This window comes from Hemitrygon akajei, chromosome 9, assembly GCF_048418815.1.
Source record: "Hemitrygon akajei chromosome 9, sHemAka1.3, whole genome shotgun sequence".
In the NCBI taxonomy this organism is placed as follows: Eukaryota; Metazoa; Chordata; class Chondrichthyes; order Myliobatiformes; family Dasyatidae; genus Hemitrygon; species Hemitrygon akajei.
Window position 1 is genome coordinate 67,890,576 of NC_133132.1, and position 23,091 is coordinate 67,913,666.

General features: G+C 41.0%; 1 protein-coding gene across 5 annotated transcripts in view; it reads left to right on the top strand.

Moving 5' to 3' along the window:
• The window catches only part of ppp2r5d (protein phosphatase 2, regulatory subunit B', delta), a 232,454-nt gene that overhangs the window by 130,607 nt on the left and 78,756 nt on the right, over positions 1 to 23,091 (top strand). The window contains exon 3 of one of the 5 annotated variants that reach the window (XM_073056219.1): positions 1,463 to 1,528. The exons of the other annotated variants lie outside the window; for them this stretch is intronic. Coding sequence (XP_072912320.1) covers positions 1,499 to 1,528 — 30 coding nt within the window. The 5' untranslated portion in view covers positions 1,463 to 1,498. The remainder of the gene's footprint in view (positions 1 to 1,462; positions 1,529 to 23,091) is intronic. 5 annotated transcript variants of the gene reach the window in all.

Consider the following 23,091-nt stretch of genomic DNA (forward strand, 5'->3'; position numbering starts at 1 on the left):
GTTCAATTCTCTGTGACTGTGTGGGTTACTCTGGGTGCTCAGGTTTCTTCCCAGTATACAAAGATGCACTGGTTGGTAGGTTGATTGGACATTGTAAACTGTCCCGTGATAAGCGAGGATTAAATCGGATTGCTGGGTAGTGCAGTTCCAAGGGCCAGACGGGCCTATTCTTCTCTGTAATAAACAATCCAAAATTGTTCAACCTCTCCTTTATAGCTAATACACCCCAAACTAGGTAACATTCTGATAAACCTCTCCTGCGTACTCACCAAACCCACTGTGTCAATAGAACTGCCCATGTTTTATACGAGAGCACCATGACTTCCTGTTTTCAGTTCCAGTGGCAAAATTTTTCTTTACCACCCTGCCCCTTGTGCCCTACTTTCAGGGAGCTGTGGACTTGCACCCCAAGAGATCTCAAGTATGTTAGTACTCCTAAAGGTCCTGTTATTTAATGATAGAACGAGGATAGGTCTTTCCAGCCCTTCAAATCATGCTACTCCAGCAATCGTCTAATCACAGAACAATTTACGATGACTAACCTTTAAAACCTTTAAAATTCCAATTAATCTTTGGAATGTGGGAAGAAACCAGAGGACCTGAAGTAAACCGACGCATGTATTTTCCTCTTGCATTTGCCTTCCCGGAATGCAATATCTCACAGTTTCCCGGATTTGCCATTTCTCCATCCATATTTTCAACTGGTCTACATCTCGCTGTATCCTTTGACAACCTTCTCTATCTAAACCACCAATTTTGATATCATTTACAGACTTGCTAATCAGGCCACCTACATTTTCATCCAGATCATTTCTGTGTATCATGAACAACATCCCTTATGTTGCTGCTGAGGAGAATGAGTCATATAACTGGCTAGTTTCAGTAGAAGTACAGATTGATGCAATAACAGATTTGATTCCTTTGAACTTAAGTGCTACTCTGAGAAAGGTAAATGTAGAATATCAACCTTGTGAAACTTTTATTATTCTGTCTGATAAATCTGTCATTCTCAGATTGATTTTTCTTGCTTGGGAGTTTGTCCTGACCCTCTGTCCCGCACTCTTTGGAACTTAAATGTAACATTTTCTCTTCTTTCCAGTTCTTGGGAAGGGTCTTTGACTTTTTCTTTCTTCACAGGCTACCTAATTTGCTCAATGTTCTCAGTGTTTTCTAGTTTTCTTTCCAATTTCCAAGGTAAATTCTGTTGACTTGTTTTCTCATTTAGCTGATGGATATAACCATTGGCATTGTGGGACTCTTGCAATGCTAATCCCAAGAGAGCAGTGTGTTAACATTTCAGTGGAGTGGTAGGGTACATACTTTCAGCACATTTGGGCTGTTAAACCCATGCCAGCTCCCAGCAGAAAAATGCCTTTGGTTCCATTCCTGCTAATTTCCTGGTAGTACTCCAATTTGTTCTGCCTTGTGTCCTCATAAACTTCCCTTTTCATTCTTTTTTTAGATTTAATGGCTATCATTAATTATCAACACATCTGGGATGCGGGAGGACATAAAGACATCACATAAGGTACACAAAGGCAGATTTAAACCTGGGTCCTTCGATCTGTGCCCCAACAGCATTGATTAAAATTGAAAAACAAAGATTGCTAAAAATCTATCACAGGAGCAGAAAAAGTTAAAGGCTCAGGTCAGGTAGCATCAATGGAAAGGTAAATTGCCAACATTTTAAGTCTGCAGCCCTTCATCACAGCTGGTAAATTAGAGCAAATTAGTTTTCGGTGGGAGAGAAGCTGTGGAGATGTGTAAAACAAAAGTGTTTTTGTAATGGGATAGCCTAATGAATAGGTACTTCATTCACTGTGCTGGCCTTTATAATGAATTAGAGCGGTGGAAAACTTTCATATCAGCTGAAAATGTTATTAGGTCCAGAAAGAAAGTAGCCAGAAAATGGTGCCCTGGTGAAAAACAGGCCGCAGTCTAGTTTAAAGACTACTGGCTAAAGAAATGGCCCGAGAGTTAAAGGCAGTGGTAGAAGAACTCTCTGTTCATTCAACTTGGGCAAGTGGAGTGAAGTTGAGACCTCTACCAAGGTGTAATCTTGTGGGATCAAACAAAAAGTGGGGCTTCAGGATGGAGGGTGTGGAGAAAGATGAGGTTTGGGGGGGGACAGAAAGAACTAGGGGAGTGTTAAAATTGAAGAGCTTTTAAAGTTTGTAGTCTTTGAAGTATGAAAGAAAAGTATTTTGTAAAAATGCAATAAAGGATAATGTCGAACAGCAAGATGGCATTGGGATAGCAAGTTGGTGCTGTTGTGGAGAGGTCAAGACCTTCTGTTTGTCAACATGTGGCATTAGGTCGTATAATTTGAATGTAAAGGCTATGATTTGTGGCTCTGAGCTGTCCATCCCTAAAATTAGGAATTTCATTTGAAATCCATGTGGAATGAGCTGAAGCTGGAGATGTTTGATAAGAACAGGATACGGTTGTGGAATTTTAATATAAAACAAGGAAGGAGACAGGCCATTGAGGGTGAATCAGATGAGCAGAAATTCTGTCTGGAGCAGAGCTGCTTTGAGGTGAACATTTTAATAGTGAGTTGAATAGCAATGAAGCCAAAACGACAGATGTTGGAAATGTAAAGTCTATTCTAGATTAAAGTTTGTTTTTGATATTGGATTAGAAAGTAAACTGTGGAAGTTCAACCAAGTCAAAAGCTTAGTAATTGGCACTTGTTTTCTAATTGTTCTTGAATACAATGGGCAACATTGGCATGCTGGGCCAGAAGTGCTTCTGAGGTAATGGTGAACCACCTTTTTGAGCAGCTGTGGTCCTTCCTGTGAAACTAGTATTGATGGGTGGAGATTCCCAGGGTTTAGAAACCAGTGCCAACAGATAGGCCATTTAATTCCACATCTACATATTGTTTGACTTGTGGCCCTGCATGTAGAAATAGACTGTCTTTTACTGTGGAATTGAGAATTGAATGTTACACCATCGTCGGCAAGTGTATTCAGATCTTGGTGGTGGAGGCAAGGTCAGTGTGAAGCAGCTGGCAATGGTTCTGCATGTCATGTTATATTGAAGTTGCAGAGAGCTAGGATTGATTTTAAGCCACTACAGCCATATTCCTTTGTTGGCATGTGATTATAGCTCAAGGTTCATTTTGCTCTTAATATCTATTGACTGTCTTTACCAGGATCTCTTAATGCTATACTCAATCAAACATTGCATCACTTCAGTTTATTATTATATTCACCAGTAACCAATAAAATTTCTTCCTTGTGTGAAGCTTAGAGTAGATAGTATTACATTCTAATAATGGTAATAGTACAGCAACAAATAGTGAATGCAAAATGGTGCAAAGAATTGGAGTAACGTAAACAAGAAATGCTTGTGTCAAGGGCAGTCACTTTCAACTGATAAAACTGCTTTCCTCTTGAACTACTTTGTAGCTCCAATGTCTTTTAAATTGCTTTAATTTAGTTGGCACATGTCAATTAATTCTTTGAGGAGGAGGAATTTTTGAGTTTATCTGTACATTGAAAAGTTTGATGTGCAAACTTTTGCTGGAGTCATGCCACAAACTTGAGAAAGTAGATAAACTTTGACTGGGTGCTTTGAACCCTTCTGAGTCATTCTTGGAGACAAGACTAATCCAAGGACAGTTTTTAAAGAGACTTGTTTCCTCTTGTAGAATGCTGGAATAGTAATTTTGTTTAATTTCAATCATTTGATTCAGTGTGAGTTCACTGGATGCTTAACTGTATTCTTGAAGCAGATTTAGTTGCAGGACTTGTTTTATGATCACTTAAATTTAAAATTGTTGCTGGGAGAATGATTCCTTTCACCTGCAGAGTCTGAAACTGAGTCACCATCTCAGGATATGTTGTCTGTCCTTCTAATATAAAAAAAAGTTTCTTCGCTCCAAAGGTTGTGAATCTTTGGAAATTATGCCTTGTTACATTTATTCAAAAGTAGAAATCTTTTTTGGAAGCGCTAGTTATCGTGGGCTATAGAGAGCAGGAAGAGGACTTTTAAGTGCAGTTAATAGGACTTTTAAATGCTTATGCAGAAATATATTGCGGTCCAGGTCCATAGTGGTTGCATAATTAAATTTTTCCCTTGCACTATTTGCAAGAATATCCTGATCCAGCATGCTGGAGATCTTTTAGTTTATATTCACAACGCTACGTAGCCAGTCTTCCTTTATAAATGATGGGATACATTCCATCATTTTCCACTCTTGAGCTGAGCTTCATTATTTTCACTGTGTTCTATCCATCCTGGTATATAAGACATGTACAAAAAAAAGTCTTGACAGCCTGCTCTTGTACCTTATTAAAATTACCTACCTTATTAAAATTACCTACCTTATTAAAATTACCTACATGTCTTAGTTTCTCATCGCTAATGTAAAGATTTTGCTTGTTCTTCTGCAAACAGCTGCAGTTTGTAATGAAATTTTTGAAACTGGCCCCAAGATTGTCCCCTGCTTCTGATCTTGAATAATACTTGGGTCTTTAGCACAGCAAGCACAGATTTCATGCAAATAAACTCAATCATATTGTGAGAGTTTTTATTGCAGTTCGACAGATTTGCATGCTGTAATTCATCTTTCAGCCAAAACATTCCATTTTGTTGATTTTTTCTTTTAATTGAGCTGTTGAAGTGTTGTCATTTCCACATGAATGTCATTTGAAAGATGGAACAAGGTTACTGCCTGCAAAAGGATGGATAATGCAATCATTGTGTTGTGTTTCCTTCACTGGGAAAGAAAACATCCTGCAAACTGCACCAAGAGAAGTCAGTGAATCCTGATTTGATTTCATATCATCTTATTTTCATTCCTTGTTTATTGATGGGCTCAGTTAAAAGTAGGAATGTATTGCCAGAACCAATTTGTTCTTTTCTAGTTATCTCCTTGTCTCTTGAATGTTGATAATCGTACATATTGTCGCAATAAGTAAACAGCAGGCGCCATTTCATTGGCTGTTTACGTGTCTCTGGAACATCTGTGCAGTGAAGATGCAAATATCAGTAAGTTCTTTATTGACTACAGCTCAGCAGTCAATACTATCATCCCCACGAAACTATTCAATAAGCTCTAAGACCTAGTCCTTGATAATTCTTTGTACGGGTCGGCAAGATTTCCTCTACAATCAACATTAGCAGTGGTATGCCACAAGGCCGTGTGCTTAGCCCCCTGCTCTGCTTGCTTTATACTTATAACCTGTGAGGCTAAGTAGAGCTCCAGTGCTATATTCAAGTTTTCTAATGAAACCGCAGTTGATGACCAAATCAAAGATTGTAATGAATCACCATATAGGAGGGAGATTATTGTGGTATCATTCAACAGATTTTCAATCTCGTATTCAGTGTCAGCAAAGCCAAAGAGTTGATTATTGACTGCAGGAGGCAAAAAATGGAGGTCCCTGAGCCAGTCCTCATCAGATCAGAAGTAGAGAAAGCTCTATCTTTAAATTCTTTGGCATTATCATATCAGAGGATCTGTCTTGGGGCCAGCACACAAGTGACAGTGCCTCTGCTTAGAAGTTTGCACAGATTCAGCATATCATCTAAAACTTTGACAAACTTCTATAGATGCACAATGGCGAGTATTCTAACCAGTGGCATCACAGAAATGCCAATGCTCAAGAATGGAAAAGCCTACAGAAAGTAGTGGATACAGCCCAGTGAGTGACATGAAAAGCCCTCGTTACCATTGCACATGTCTACAAGGTGTGCTGCCACAAGAAAGCAGGATCATCAAGGAACCCCACCATCCAGGCCATGCTCTCTTCTCGCTACTGCCATCAGGAAGGAGGTACAGGTCCCACGTCACCAGGCTGTGAAACACTTATTGCCTTTCAACCATCAGGCACCTCAATCAGTGTGGATAACTTCTCTCACCTCAATTCCAAGCCAATTCCACAACCTATGGACTTGCCTTCAAAGACTCTACAACTTGTGTTCTCAGTATTATTTATTTATTTGTTGTTATTTTGCATTTGCACAGATTGTCTTTTTGCATATTGGCTTTTGTCCGTCTTTGAGAATCCTTCAGTGATTCTGTTTTATTTATTCTACTGTGAATGCCTGCAAGAAAACAAATCTGGGGAATATATGTTGACTTGTATGTACTTAAATATACTTTGAATTGATTACACAGGATAAAAAAATGTACTTGTGAGATTTTTAAAGTCAGTTTATTGAAGTAACATATTTATAATTTAGACAAGCTATTTAGTCCAATTGAGACTGTTAGTCCAAAGAGCAATCTCCTTACTTGTTCCCCACTAAGATTCCCTATAATCTATTCTCCCCACGTTACCATCAATTCATGTTTATTGCCATATGCACCAGTTGGTTAGGTACAGATACAAGGAAAATCTTGTAGCAGCATCACATGCATGTAGATTCAGATAGTGCACAGAGCATGAATTATATAAGACAGTGTAGAAGACTGTACAAAACACTGCAAGAACAATTCAAAGTTCAAACTAAGTTTATTATTGAAGTACATGTCGCTGTGAATCACTCTGTGATTCATTTTCTTATGAGCATTCATGGTAAATACAAAGAAACACAACAGAATAAATGAAAAATTGCACAAAGACGGACAACCAAGGTGAGAAAGATAACAAATTGTGCAAATATGTAGAAGAAAATAAGTAAATTAATAAATTTTGAGGACATTACTTTTGGAGTCCTTGAAGGTGAGCCCATAGATGGTAGAATCAGTTCAGTGTTGGGGTGACTGGAGTTGCCCACTGTGGTTAAGGAGTTTGATGGTTGAAGGGTAATAACTGTTCCTGAACCTGGTTGTGTGGGACTGTTTGGCAGCAGCAAGAAGGGAGCATGGCCTGGGTGGAGGGAGACATTGATGATGAATACTGCTCTCCTGTGATAGACTTGGCTGTATCACTATTTTTATAGGTTTTTCCATTCTAGGGCATTGATGTTCCCACAGCAGGCTGTGATACAACCAGTCCATATATCCTCCATTGTGTGTCAATAGAAGTTCGTCAAAGTTTTAGATGACATGTCAAATCTGAAAATGAAAGTAGAGGCTTTTGTAATGGCACTTGCGTGTTGGATCCAGAACAGATCCTCTCAAATGATAACACTGAATTATAATTTACTGATGAAATTAGTGTTTGTGTTTGGTGGATGTCCACATTTAAGAGGGCCATTTTGTTTTGGGTGACATTGAGCTGGAGAGTTGTCACTGAAGAGATCACAATGTTCCGAGCACCTGCTTTGAGTGTCAAGGACCTTTTGTGGCTTATCCTAGAATAAGAATAAGTTCACAATAAATATTAAAGGATTAATTGATAATTTAGTAAATTGTTTAAAACGGGTCTGTTTTGAATCACGGTGCATGTTGTTGCATGAATGAAATCACCGGAGAGATTTACTGGTAGATACAAAGCAGCTTCTTTATTTGACAAAACAAGGTACAGCAGGCATCATACCGAGATGCTTTCGGTGGAAAGGTCTGCTGGCCCAATGCGGGGCTAAATTCCTAAACTCAAAGGACAATTCCATATTTACAAGAATAGATGATGCTTTCTTTTGGCACTACAGTCGGCCTTCCTTATCCATGGGGAATTGGTTCTGGGACCCCTCGCGGATACCAAAATTCGCGGATGCTCAAGTCCCTTATTAAATCTGTCTCAATCCGGTGGACCTTAGGACCCAGCGGAACCCCAGACCTTATTTAACCTGTCTCAGAGCAGTGGACATTAAGCTCGGGTCTAATGTGCTCGGGTCTAATGCGCTCGGGTCTAATGCGCTCGGGTAATGTGCTCGCCCCCACCTTCCCGTTTATCGCAAACCGGTATTTCCCACAAGACGCGGCGAAACCGGATGTGATGTCATAGTATCCCGGGATGTACAGAAAACAAATATACTTAACACTTTTAACTTTAACTAGAAAATACTAACAAATGAATTACTAAGCGAAAATATTATAAACTAAATAACTGCCATAAAGGCAGCACAATGCTTTTCTTCGAGTGTTTTCCATGTTGATGAGGGTGAGTACAAATGACTGATTTACAATAATTTAATTGTGAAAGTGCGCTTGATTTATCGTACAATTTCATTGTGAACTACTCATCAATTTTATTGCTCTACTGTTACGAGGCAAAATGTTTTTGGCGGCATGAAAAAAAATCATGCATTATCCGCACCGTAGTAAAGGCCGCAGTGTTCAAAGCTGTTCAAAGCGTGGGAAAAAAGTAGCGGCTTATAATCCGACATCTACGGTAATCACTCTGACAGTGCACACAGCTTAATTGGATTGGTGAACAAAATTGCTTCTAATAACAGTGTATCATTCTTAGCATTAAATTCATCCATTGTATTACCCTACTGGACTGTAAGTAAACTGGTTTAAGGATGAAAGATATTGAAATGACATTTTTTTTTACTTCAGATTTGCTGACAGAAGAGGATTTTTATTTTGACTCGACTGACAGTGTTGCCAGGAACTGAACTAGAGAGAGCATCACTTTTGCTGAGAAAAGTGTCTTTTTTATTTCTCCAGATGATCAGCTTTTCATTTCTGGCAATGTGACATTCAGCTTATGAGGATGGTTTTCATTTGTTAACTTTTAAAGCTTTTAATCTGAATTGAATTTATTATCACTGAATTTTTTGGGATTCACTATAAATAAAATTCCTATAAATAATAAAGGTAGCATTCATGAACTATTAAGAAATGTGATGGAGAAGCTCTTACTAAAACATGGAGTATGGGTCTTCAGGCTCCTGTACCAACTCTTCACACAGAAAAAGAAGAGGGCCTATTCCAGATAATAATGGTCCTTACTGATGGATACTGCCTTTTTGATGCATTGCCTATTTGAAGATGTCCTTGATGGGGCAGAGGGTTGTGCCCTAATTCTGATGGAATTAGCTGAGTCTGCAATCCTCTGCAGACTCTTGTAATGCTGGGAATTGGAGTTTTCATACCAGCTGTTGATGTAACCACTCAGAAAGTCCTTGGGTCTTTTCCCACCAGATTGCCATGTTTTCTTGCTAAATTGTATTTTAATGGTTTGCTTAATATTGCATGTTTTGTAGTGAGGCCTAATAATTTTTCCATGATTTGAAATGAAATCAGCTTCCAATTATGCTTTATGAAACATTAAGCAAAATGCTAGAGAAACTCATTGGGTCAAGCAGCATTTGTGGAGGGCAACAAACAGTTGATGTTTAAGGTCAAGGGCCTTTATCCGAAACTTTGACTGTCCATTTCCCTCCACGTTTGCTGGCTCACCTGTTGCGTTCCTCCAGCAATTTTTTTTGCTCCAGATTCCAGCATTTTCAGTCTCTTGTGACTCCATGCTTTGTTTTTGATTTATTCTCAATTTTTATAGGAGATTCAATTTCTTTCTTGTATTGCAGAAAACTCCTGTCCTTTGATAATAAATATTGATTTTTTTCTGCATTTAATTAGTTGAAAAATACTCCAAATTAATCAGCAAAATTACACCAATAAATTGCTTGTTGCAACAAGAACAAGAGAAGTAATGATAACTGTTGCTTATAGAAATAACAGCAAGACAATTTTTCTGTTTAAGAGCATGGAGTTGGCCATCTGGCTTGTCAAGCCTATTCTGCCATTCAATAAGATCATAGCTGATCTCGGCTCCACCGAACTGCCTTTTCCCCATAATCTGTATTTTTGCTATGCAAAAATCTATCTAACTGTGTCTTAAATGTATTTAATGAGGTATCCTCTCCTGGTTCCCTGGACAGAGAATGCTACAGGTTCACCACCTTCTAGGAAGAGCAATTCCTCCTCATCTCCATCTTAGATCTGTGAAATTCCTGCAAGTTCTTCTGAATTCCAGCAAGTATAGTCCCAGGAAATTTGGTCTCTCTTCATAGACTAAAACACTCATCTCCATAATCAACCCAGTGAACCTACTCGGCACTGCCTCCAAAGCCAGTTGTCTTTTATCAAACAAGGAGACCAGAACTGCACATAGTGCTCTACGTGCACCCTTGTAGGTACCTGTACAATTCTAGCATAACCTCCCTGCTCTTAATTTCCTTCCACACTGTCCCCATCACCACAGCTTCATGTCATTCACCAACTAATTGCACCTGTTTTCACATCAAAATTGTTCATTTATATAGCAAGCTGTAAAGGTCAGGACGTCAATTCCTGTGGTACGCCACTTATCACATTCTTACAATAAGCAAAGTATCCTTCCATTACTGCTCTCTATTTCCTATCAACAAGCCAAATTTGGATTCAATTAGGCAGCTTGCCTTTAACATTCTGGATGAGCATATCTCGTCTGTCCTTGCTAAGCAATGTCTTCATAAAGTCCTCATAGACAGCATCGACTGCCTTGCTGTCATCATTCTTGATGCATCTTCATGATCAAGTTAGTGAGCTTGGATTTCTTCTGCACAGAGCCATATTCCTGCCTTTACAATAATTTTCTCACCACTGATCTAAGGCTTAGATGCATTAGTCATGTGAATTATCTCTGCTTATTTCAAACATAGCTACAATGTTAGTCTTGTCTTCAGGTACCTCATCTGTGTCAAAAAGAGGTACAGAAAGCCTGGAATCAATCTCATTAGGAGACCCAGTATTGTCCTTGGCACCCTTTAATGATGATAACGTCGACTCAGGCCTGAGAGGCCAGCGCCAGGCATTTTCACGCCTTACAAGGCGCGAAACGAAAGACTGTGGTGCGCCACTCCTCACACAGACATTTTTGTGGTTTTTTCTTTATTTTATGAGGTTGAGTTGCGAGCTCAACACTTAACCCAATACGGATGGGAACAGCCCGACCAGATTGGAAACCAGGAACCTCCATTCCGGAGTCCGGCACTGATGTCATATGCCACCAGCTGAGCTCAACTCTAAGTTTTAGCTTCTGGTTATAGTAATGCAATGTCTTTGGATGTTTGGAATGTGTATTAAGGAATGGTGCAAGGAATTTTAATGCATTTATAAAATGAGTTTTCTTCAATATGGGGTTTAGAAGTAACTGATGAAATTCCTCTGTCTTTTCCATTGAGACTTTGGGGATAGGGCAGTATAAACTTAAGTTAAAACCAGTCTTTGCTATAAAAGTGTGGTCTAGAGTAGCAGTGCCTTTAAATGGTTTTCATAGTTATTTAATTAGCAACATGTTCTTGAATTGGGAAAAGAAGGTCGGGGATGCTTTTGTGTGTTCTTCAGAAGTCGAGATGTCAGTTTGTTAACAACACACTTGTAATGCCACAAGATAGGAAGAAAATGATTATGCTGGACAAGGTACAGAAGTGATTCACCAAAATTTTGTCTGAATTTTAGGACTAGTTATGGAGAGAGATTGGAGAGGCTGGGCTTGTTTTCCCTGGAGCAAGTAAGGCTGAGCTGATCTGATAGAGGTCATAGAATCACAGAATCAGGTCTGTTTGCTCTGCCTTCTATGTGCTGAGCATGAAGTCACTTTCCTGTAAAGGGACAGGATGAATAGAACAGAATCCGGTTTAATATCATCAGTGTAAGTTGTGAAATTTGTTAATTTTGCCACAGCAGTAAAAAAATTTAATTACAGTAAAAATATATATTTTGTATATAGGTATGTATTTATTATATTTTCCATGTTGTCCAGTTTTGTTCATTTATACATGTATTTGTTTAAAATAGTTAAGTTAAAGTAAGTAGTGCAAAAACAAATTTTTAAGAAAGGTAGTGTTCATGGGTTCGATATCCATTTAGGAATCGGATGGCAGAGGGAAAGAAGCTGTTCCTAAATCTCTGAGTGAGTGTCTTCAGGCTCTTGTACCACCTCCCAAAGGCAACAATGAGAGGGGAAATTTGATAGAGGAGTACAGTAATTGAGGATATCAGTAAGGTTAGTGAAAGCAGGCTCTTTTCCACTGAAGTCGGGTAAAACTAAAACTAGAGGTCATATGTTAACAGTGATTCTTTTTTTTTTGTATTTTTTTTATTGAAGTTCATCATCAAACAAACATTTCCATAAGATGTATTTCAGACATTGTACATATATATCATATATATCACAAATCTCCACAAAGTATTTATCTGAGGTATACACTTATAGAAAAGAGTGGAAAGAAAAAACAAGCAAAAGGAAAGAACTATGTGCAAGTAGCAAGTGATCTTTTTTTACAACAGATTCATTGATTTGTGAGAATAAAATCAGGCCTATGAGGCATTATGTAGTTAAACCACTTTTCCCAGTATGAAACAAATTGTTCCAGCTTATGGTTAACAGATGCTGTTATCTTCTCCATTTTGTAAATGTCCATTGTAATTTCCATCCATGTATTTAAAGTTGGGCTCTCCTGTGATAACCATTTCCTAGTAAGAGTCTTTTTACCAGCCACCAACAATATATTCATTAAATATTTATCTCTTTTCAACCATTCTTGAGGTATATATCCAAAATATATGGTCTTACTCTCTAAGGGTATTTCACATTTAAAGATGTCTTGTAGGGCATTGTATCCCCCTCCAATAGTTTTTGATAACAGGGCAGTCCCAAAAAATATGACAATGATTTGCATTTTGATTTCCACAATTTCTCCAGCAAACAGGGAGGTTACTATCATAATGGGATTTCTGAGAGGGTGTAATAAAATATCAAGTTTTTCCATCCAAACTCCCTCCATTTCTGTGAACTGGTACACTTCCATTGATATCTCCGTATTGTTGTCCATTCTTCCTCAGATATAATTATCCCTCCTTCCTTCTCCCATTTTGTTTTAATGTATGAAGTCGAATGTGTTTTAAGATTTGACAACCCCTTATACATGCTTGAAATGATTCTACTACCATTATCTGAATTACATGCTTTTCTAAAGAGCTCTATCAAGCATGTATTTGCCTTGGTTAAATTTTTAAGCGCCATATTAACATTGTCGCATCTGTAAATACCGATTTTAAAAAATCTTGTTTTTCTAATAAGTGTTTCTCTTTAAGCATTTCAAAGCTGAACAGTGTTCCTCCTTTCATTATGTTGCAAAGAACTGTTATTCCTTTAGCTGTCCAGTCCTTAAGTCTAGCATCCAATTTATTTGGTGTAAAATCCGAGTCATATGCACACCATTTAAGAATACCTCTAGATTATGTTCTTTTATAGTAGTTTTCCATATTTTGAGTCAATTTCACCCATGGGTTATCAATAGTATTTATGTACAGGTTGTTGCAGGTTGTTATCAGCCAAAATTGCTTGTATGGGGATGGGAAGTACCCGCTCCTCAATGTTTTTCCATTGAGCGTCATATGCTGAAAAAGCATTTGATTCGGTTAATTGGAATTTCCTTTACAGAGTTTTACATAGATTTGGTTTCCAAGACACAGTTATTAAAACTATACAGACATTATATGACAATCCTACTGCTAGGATTAAAATCAATGTGTGGCGACCCACTTCCTAGCGCACTTGAACCGGCTCACAAATAGCCAGCGCGCAGGCGCAAAGGCCAGGTCCGCAACAAAGGCAAAAAGCCTGCGGGGGTTTGTGAGTACGTGTCCCTTAGAGCATCCGCGTCTGGGGAGGGCGGGATGAGGGGGGCTTTAAAGCAAGGCTGTGAAGTTCGAATAAAATTTATCTTTGATTGCAGTTTACTGACTCCGTGTCGTTATTTTAGCGCTGCGTGTAGCACACCACTACAATTGGTGACCCCGACGGTCCAAATGATTTTTGGACCGGAGATGACCGACGCCGCATCTGTTCATGTGGTTTCGTTGAAACTGCCAAGCTTCTGGACGCTACGACCTCACCTATGGTTCCAGCAAGCAGAAGCCCAATTCCACGTTCGGCAGCTGACCTGAGAGGACACCCGTTACTACTACGTGGTGAGTTCCCTCGACCAGGACACAGTGGCCCAGGTCGCGGAGTTCGTACAGTTTCCCCCGGCGGACGGCAAGTACACGGAATTCAAAGCCCTGCTCCTAAGGACTTTCGGACTCTCACGGCACGAGCGGGCTGCCCGTTTACTGCACCTGGATGGCTTGGGAGACAGACCTCCATCGGCTTTAATGAATGAGATGTTGTCTTTGGCCGGCGGACACACAACCTGCCTCATGTTTGAGCAGGCATTCCTGGAGCAGCTGCCCGAGGACATACGCCTGCTGCTGTCCGATGCGGATTTCAGCGACACCTGGAAGGTGGCAGCCCAGGCGGACTTGCTGTGGAACGCCAAGAAGGTGAGTGGGGCGTCCATCGCACAGATCACCAGGCCACGCTCCCAGCAGCAGACCAGACCAGGCCCGGCAGCAGAGCCCACTAGCCCCAGAGGCAGGGGTGGGGAGCCCAACGAACACTGGTTCCCGGGAAACGCCAGGGCCAGCAGCCGCTGATGGCTACTGCGGCTAGCCGTCGGGATAGCCTCCTGTATGTGTGGGACAAGAGGTTGGGACGCCGTTTTTTGGTCGACACCGGTGCCAAGATCAGCGTCTTACCTCCGACGAGTTACAACACCCGCAACAGGGCACCGGGTCCCCCCCCCGAGGGCCGTGAACGGCAGCACAGTAAGGACTTACGGCACTCGTACAGTGCAACTACAGTTCGCCTCCAACTGGTTCACGTGGGACTTTACACTGGCCGCCGTAGCCCAACCGCTTCTGGGCGTGGAGTTTTTGCAGGCTCACAGCCTGCTGGTCGACCTGCCGAGGCAGAGGCTGGTCCATGCCGAGACCTTTCAGACATTCTCCCTGGGAGAAGCCCAGTTGCCAGCCCCACACCTCGGCTCCATCACGCTGCCCGACAACGACTTCACCAGAGTCCTGGTGGATTTCCCATCGGTTCTGGCACCGCAGTTCACGGCAGCCATGTCCCGACACGGCGTACAGCACCACATCCTGGCCCAGGGACCACCCCTCCACTCCCGTGCTCGGCGGCTTCCCCCGGACAAGCTCTGACTGGCGAAGGAGGAGTTCAAGAGGATGGAGGAATTGGGGATCATTTGGTGGTCCGACAGCCCATGGGCCTTCCCTCTGCACATGGTGCCCAAAGCGACAGGGGGCTGGAGACCGTGCGGTGACTATCACAGGCTGAACGAGGCTACCACACCGGACTGCTACCCTGTGCCGCACATTCAGGACTTTGCAGCAAACCTGCACGGCGCACAGATCTTCTCCAAGGTAGACCTCGTCTGAGGATACCATCAAATCCTGATGCATCCGGATGACGTCCCCAAAACGGCTCTCATCACCCCGTTCGGACTTTTCGAGTTCCTTCGCATGCCGTTCGGCCTGAAGAATGCCGCACAGACGTTCCAGCGGTTAATGGACGCGGTGGGACGCGACCTGGGTGTTATGTGGTGACCCACTTCCTAGCGCACTCGAACCGGCTCACAAATAGCCAGCGCGCAGGCACAAAGGCCAGGTCCGCAACAAAGGCAAAAAGCCTGCGGGGGTTTGTGAGTACGTGTCCCTTAGAGCATCCGCGTCTGGGGAGGGCGGGATGAGGGAGGCTTTAAAGCAAGGCTGTGAAGTTCGAATAAAATTATCTTTGATTGCAGTTTTCTGATTCCGTGTCGTTATTTTAGTGCTGCATGTAGCACACCGCTACAAATGGATATTTATCACATAGTCTTACCCTAGAAAGGGGCACGAGACAGGGTTGTGCATGGTCACCACTACTCTTCGCGTTACATCTGGAACCATTAGCTCAATACATCAGACAGAATGAAGATATCAGGGGAATTACTATTAAAGGGACAGAGCATAAATTGGCTTGTTATGCGGTTGACATCTTGATCTATCTAGGGCAACCAACATACTCTTTGCCTAAATTGAAGCAATCCTTTGAACAATATGGTCAATTATCAGGATATAAGATCAACATAGATAAAACCCAATTACTTTCATATTACTATAGCCCACCAAGAGAAATTGAAATTTGATACCCCTGGGCATGGCACACAGAGTCTTTCAAATATTTGGGCACCATTATACCAAAAGATTTGGCAAAATTATCAGAATGTAATTATCAGCCTTTATATAAAATAATAAGGAAGATGTGGCAAGATGGAACCTGATTCCTTTTCTCCGTCTCAGTTCAAGGATTGAGTCTATTAAAATGAATGTACTGCCCAGACTATTATATCTCTTTCAGACCCTACCAATAGAGATTAATCAAAATCAATTCAATGAATGGAACAAGATGCTATCAAGGTATATTTGGCAGGGTAAAAGGCCTAGAGTTCATCTCAAAACTTTGCAATTAGCAAAGGAAAAGGGGGGATGGGGCCTACCTTCTCTTCGAGATTATTATTTTGCAGCACAGTTGAGAGCTGTGATATGTTAACAGTGATTCTATGACTTCTCAACTTGTACTCCATTTCACAGCCTATGTAGACAGGGATGAAGAATGCCTTTAATGAAAAATGAGAGGCATAGATGGGTAGTTAGAGTTTCAGGAAACAGTTTGTGAATCCTTTCCAATTGCCTGATTTTCTGCATTAATCACCCATAACATGTGATCTTGTCTTCATCTGAGTCACTATAATAAGCAAACACAATCTGCCTAACCTAATAATATACAAACAGTTATACTTTGCATGTCTTTATTGAACATACTGTTTAATCATTCACAGTGCAGGCTGGAAAAAAGTATGTGAACCCTTGTATTTAATAATTGATTTAGCAGCAACAACCTCACAAGCATTTCCTGTAGTTGCTGATCAGACTTGCATAATGGTGAGGAAGAATTTTAGACCATTTTTCCATACAAAATTGTTTCAGTTCATCAATATGTCTGGGATACCTTGCATGAACAAACCCCCTTCAGGACATTCTACTCCCATTTCAGTTGGGTTAATGTTTGAACTCCGACTTGGCCATTCCTAAGCATAAATTTTCTTTTTACACCATTCTGTTGATTTACCCCTGTGTTTGGAATCATTGTCTTGTTGCATCATCCAACTTCCATTAAGCTTCAGGTGACGCACTGCTACCTTGAAATTCTCCTGCAAAATGTTTTGATACAATTTTGAGTTCAATGTTCCCTGAAGATTACAAATTGTTTAGGCCCTGAAGCAGCAAAGCAACCTCAAACCATGATGATCCTTCCACCATACTCCAGAGTTGAGATGAGCTTTTGCTGTTGGTGTGCCAGTGCCCTTTTTCTTCCAAATATAGCATTGTGCATTTCTGCCAAAAAGTTCAACTTTTTGTCTCATTTGTCCACAGAACAGTGTGACAGAAGCATGGTAGAACATCCAGGTGGTCTTCTGCAAACTTGAGATGTGCAGCAATGTTTTTTTTTTTGGAGAGCAGTGGTTTCCTCTGTGGCGTCCTTCTATGAACACCATTCTTGTTCAGTTTTTTTCCTCATAGTGGACACATGAACAGAGACTTTAGCAAGTTCTAGAGATTTCTGCAGGTCTTTTGCTGTTACCCTTGGGTTCTTTTTCAGCTCCTTCAGCATTGAATGTTGTGTTCTTGGTGTGATCTTTGCAGGACACCTACTCCTTTTGTAGAAGGCATTACCCCGCATACTTTTTGAACCTGGACTGTGATTGTCTAAATACTGTACTCAGTATTAATGAGAAGTACAATTGTTTGTGTGTTATTAGTTTAGGCAGATTGTGTTTGTCTATTATAGTGACTTTGATGAAGATCAGACCACATGACTAATACAGAAAACCAGGTAATTGACAAACTTTATTGCAACTGTAGTTCAGTCTCCTATGGTAGAACTATCAAAATGGATTTAAGGTGGAAAGTGGGAGTTTAAAAGGAGATCTGAGGGAAAAGTCTTTTTAGTGTGGTTGATATCAGCTCTTTGCTGTCTGAGGTGGTGAAATCAGCTATCACTATATTTAAGAGGCATTTAGATAGGAATGTAAATAGGCAGACAAATGTCGCTTGTGTAGATGAGCAAAAAAGCTGGCACAGACCCTGCAGTCTGAAGGGCCCATTTCCGTGTCAAATGGAAAGGCAGCTCCAGCTGACAAATTCCCAGCTAAGCTCATTTCCTTCCTGCTGAGTGAAACCTGAAAATAGCAAAATGGTAACAATCAATGTAGAGGAAATCCATGTGAATGTGGAAATCTGTTCCTCATTTCTGATTTATTGTAAAGATGCCAAATTGTTGCAGATATTATGCTCCTTGCATCTCCCGTGGATTTTTATTCATTTGGTGCTGCTAACAGAATTCTTGCCCTACCCATTTACAGGAAGAAGCTGCCAATTAACAAATGCACCTTTGTACGTTGCCTTTATTTATGTGATTGAGCCAGCCAACTTGGTAGTCAAGTCAATTCATTGCCTGCTATTGCATGCTCTAGGGTTAAATGGGGCTCTGCACTTGTCCTAATGTTATTTATGTGCTCTTCACTGCACTATCACTCACAAGATTTGATGGCTTCAATTCAAGGCCAAAGGTAAATCCCATTGAAGCAAAGTAATTACTGTTTGAGGATGTATTGATGTTTGTTGCTCTTTCTGAGAATTACATACATTTACTGAATACCTCCGCTCCTGGGACACCTTTGTTTTTAATATTACAGCAGATAGTTACAATATTTAAAAGGCATGAGTGGAAAGGTATAAAAGGACAGGTCTTCATTGTGGGCAAATTGGATGAGCAGAGGTGGGCATCACAATTGCAATGGACAAGGTGGGCTCAAGTGGCCTGTTTCTGTGTTGTACGATCATATGATTAATTTCCAGAAAATCCAAATCACGATCAACCAAAAATAAAATTAAATGGCACCTGAAAAAGCCAACATCAAGTCCATCTATACAGGTAGTTCCCGAGTTACAAACATCCGACTTATGAACAACTCGTACTTACGAACCGAGGAAGGAGAACGCCGTCTGCCATTTTAAGTTGGATCACGGCACCTTCTGCCATTTTAAGTCGTTGCCATTGACACTCTGTTGAGTGTGTAACTTCATATTTGGCTTAAATTTTTCTTAGCAAGATTCACCCTTATCTCCCCCCTCCCCATTCCGGTTGGTTGGTGGCGCAGTGAGATCAACGCCGGGCTTGAGAACGGAGGTTCCCGAGTTCAGTCCAGTGACAGACCGCTCCTGAGCGCGCTGGGTTGATCTCGAGCTTGCAACTCGACCTTGTAAAAAAAACACACTGCCACCTCCAGTTTAAATTCCCATGTGGAATATTAAGGAGGATCAAATACCCAAACCCAGCACAGCCCCCACTCATTTAACCTGTCTCAGTCAGGTGCACTTTAGGACCCGGGGAATTCAGTGCGGTGGTCCTTAGGAACTGGGAAAGGTCGAGGTCTGCCGCCCCCTCCCCCAAGCATTTTTGTTCCATTGACAGGAAGTGATCACAATTGAAAATGAAAATAAAGTGGAAATAATAAGGCGTTCGGAAAGAGGCGAAACGTCATCAGTCATTGGAAAAGCATTAGGCTACAGTCGGTCAATGATCGGAACAATTTTAAAAGATAAAGGATAAAGTGAGAATAATGGAGCATGTGAAAGGCCCTGCCCCATTGAAAGCTTCAATTATTACTAAGCAGCGCAGTGGTTTAATTATTGGAATAGATACGTTTCTTTAGTGTTTTATATGCATAGAAAGGTAAAATATATACTATAAAGACTAACTAACTAACGCTAAATAATACCAGATGTACTTGTTCCGACTTACGTACAAATCCGGCTTAAAGACAGACTCAGGAACGGAACTCGTTTGTAACCCGGGGACTGCCTGTACTTTGGTCAGATTGGACAGACACACAATGCCAGGTTTACACAGGTGTTTTCTAGTCTTCCTTTTATTGTTGCCATATAATTTTTTAAAAAGCTATCTGCAAGGATGCCACTGTGCAACGTGTCATTAGCAAAACAAAGTCACTAACGTGAAGTAGTCAACCAGCAGCACTGAGATGGTCTCCACAGCTCTGCAACAGAAAAGTCCAGAAGTTCTTATCTTTTTAAGTGGCACCTTGTCAAATATCCTTTGGACGTCCAAACATGCATCCACAGGTTCCCCTCTATCTACTCTATTTGTTCTACCCTCGATTTAAGCAAATTTATCTTCCTTATTTACTAAAACTTTAAGTTTTCTCTGTGCCAGTGATTCAAATCTCATCTCTGAACTATTAGTTCCTACTTTAGTCATTTACCCCTGTATGTGTTGGTTGTTGGTATCTTGACCTGTTTTGCATAATGTACTCTTTTAAAAAACAGCTTGTTTTTGAAAAGGCTTATCATGATCACAATGCCAAAATCCTCTAGAATCTGCATTTGTACATTCAATTTCAGGGGAGATGAAACATATTGCAGCAAGATGGAGCCTTGTGCACAGTTCACTGGTTTGTTTGTCCACAATAGTAGGGCTTAGCAACTTTCATTCTTGTTGTTCTGGGCTTTGTTGGTTGGAAGAGAAAGTTGGGACTGTGATCCTTCAGACTGCTAGCCGTTGTCAACCAAATGCTCCTAAGAGAAACAAAGCAGGTAGTGAGGGAAGGAATGCCAAAGCTGGTAAATAAGCAAAAAGGATAAGTGCTGCCTGGCCTGCTGAGTTCCTCCAGCATTTTGTATCTTATATTGAGTTCTGGTCCTTCCTGGCCTCAACATCCAGCATGTCTTACTTTGCCAGTTCCACTTGCTGCAAAAGGATCCCACCACCAATTATGTCTTTTTCCAGGTCAGGCAAAGATTTGTATGCACCTCTCTGATCTCATGTATTGTGTTTGGTGCTCTTGATGTGGCCATCTCTATATAGTGAGTCCAAGCATAGAATGGGTAACCATTCTGTGGAGCATTTGAGCTCCATCTACAATAGCCATCTAGAGCTCTGTTTGCAAGCCAATTAACTCTTTCCCATTTCTACACTAATCCAATGGTATGAGCACTCTTTTCCAATTTTGGGTCACACAAATGCTCTGTCTTCCTTTCCCAATCCACCATAAACACAATGTATGTTCTCTTTCCCTTTCTATACCTTCTCCATCCCCGCCACCCCCCCCCCCCCGTAAATGCAGTTATTACCCTCCACTGGTCCCATCTATTATCCATCTGAATTATCTTCTTTCTTGCTTTCCTTTCCTTCCTTGCAGTCCCCACTTGGTTCCACTTATCACCCTACAGAAACTCTGTAACCACCCCCCCCCCCAACCACCTAGCTCAATTAGTGCAGTTTCTTTTCCCTTATCTCTTTCCACTTAACGTCTACCAGTCTTCTGTCTCTAACCTTCCCCTCCCTCCCCTGATTCCACTTGTCCTACCATTCTCTCACCTCTCTCTCACTTTTTTATACTGCTTTTCTTCCTTCTGCACTTTTAATCCTGATGAAGGATTTTGATCCAAACTGTTGACCATCCCTCTCCCTTCACAGGACATGCTGAGTTCCTCCAGCAGTTTGTGGTTTTTTCACTCCAGAATCCTGCATCTGCAGTGACTCGGGTCTCTGATCTCCAATATGTTGGATTCAGATTCATTTATTTATCACGTACACCAAAGCATACAGTGAAATGTGTCACTTGTGTTAACAACTAACACAACCCAAGTACACTGCCTATAAAAAGTATTCACCCTGAACCCAGAAGTTTTCATGTTTTTTTTTTTGTTTTACAGCATTGAATCACCCTGGATTTTAATTTGGCTTTTTTTAAAAAAAATAACCTGATCAACAGAAATAATTTGTGTCAGAGTGAAAAAAGATTTCTGCAAAGTGGTCTAAATCCATTACAAATATAAAACAAAATAACTGATTGTACAAGTGTTCACTCCCTTACTACGACATGCCAAATCATCACTGGTGCAGCCCATTGGTTTTAGGGTCACATAATTAGTTAAATGGAGATCACCTGTGCAGTGGATGTGTTTCAATTGATTGCAGTAAAAATACACCTGTATCTGGAAGGTCCAACAGCTGGTGAGTCAGTATCCTGGTAAAAATACACCATGAAGACAAAATAACACTCCATGAAAAGGTTATCAAAAAGCACAAGTCAGGAGATGGATACAAGAAAATTTCCAAGTCACTGAATATCCCTTGGAGTACAGTTGAGTCAATCATCAAGAAATGGGAAGAATACAGTACTGCTGTAAATCTGCCTAGAGCAGGTCATACTCAAGCTTGAGTGGCTGAGAAGGGAGAGTCTGTAAACAACAACTGTTGCCTGGGTGCTTCACCGGTCACAGCTTTATGGGAGAGTGGTAAAGAGAAAGCCACTGTTGGGGGGCGGGGGGTGGGGGCTCATGAAATCTCAGCTAGAGTTTGCCAGAAGGTGTGTGGGAGCCTCTGCAGTCTGCAAGAACTGCAACTTGGGAGAAATTTATTTTCCCGCAAGACATTGACCCCGAACATGAAGCCAAAGTTACATTGGAATGGCTGAAAAACAACAAAGTTGGCCTGGGGTGGCCAAGTCAGAGTTCTGACCTCAATCCAGTGGAGTATTTGTGGCTGGACTTGAAAAGGGCTGTTCATTCATGATCCCCATGCAATCCGACAGAGCTTAAACAGTTTTATAAAGAAGAATGGGGGAAAATTGCAGTGTTCAGATGTGCAAAGCTGCTGGAGAGCTATCCACAAAGACTCAAGACTGTAATTGCTGCCAAAAGATGCATCTACTAAATACTGACTTGAAGGGGTGAATACTAGTACAATCAATTATTTTGGATTGAATAATTGTAATAAATTTATACCAATTTGTAGAAATTTGTTTTCACTTTGACAAGAAAAGGCTTTGTTCATCAGTCTCAAAAAAGCCAAATTAAATTTACTGTGATTCAATGTTGTAAAACAATAAAACGTGAAATCTTCCAAGGAGGGTGAATACTTTTTTATAGGTACTGTATGTGGGTTACCTCCAGCACAAGTGTTGCCACACATTCCAACACCAACATAGCATGCCTGCAATGCTCAGCAGAACAAAACAACAGAAAAAAACAAGGCCCATTCATCCTTCCTTCTCTCCCTCCATCCCACACATGTGTACACAGTCCACTGACTTCAGGGTAGGTAGCCTCCAGCCTTGACTGAACTCATGGATTCGCAGACATTGGGTGCTCAACTTTCCTGGTGGACCACAAACACTGGGCTCCAGCCTTTGGGTCATGGATTCGAGATTTCCGATTGATCTTTTGTGGAGACCCAAGCGGTAATTGGAACCTTCCTGGTTGAGGTGGGCGGGAACTTAAATATTCCAAAGACG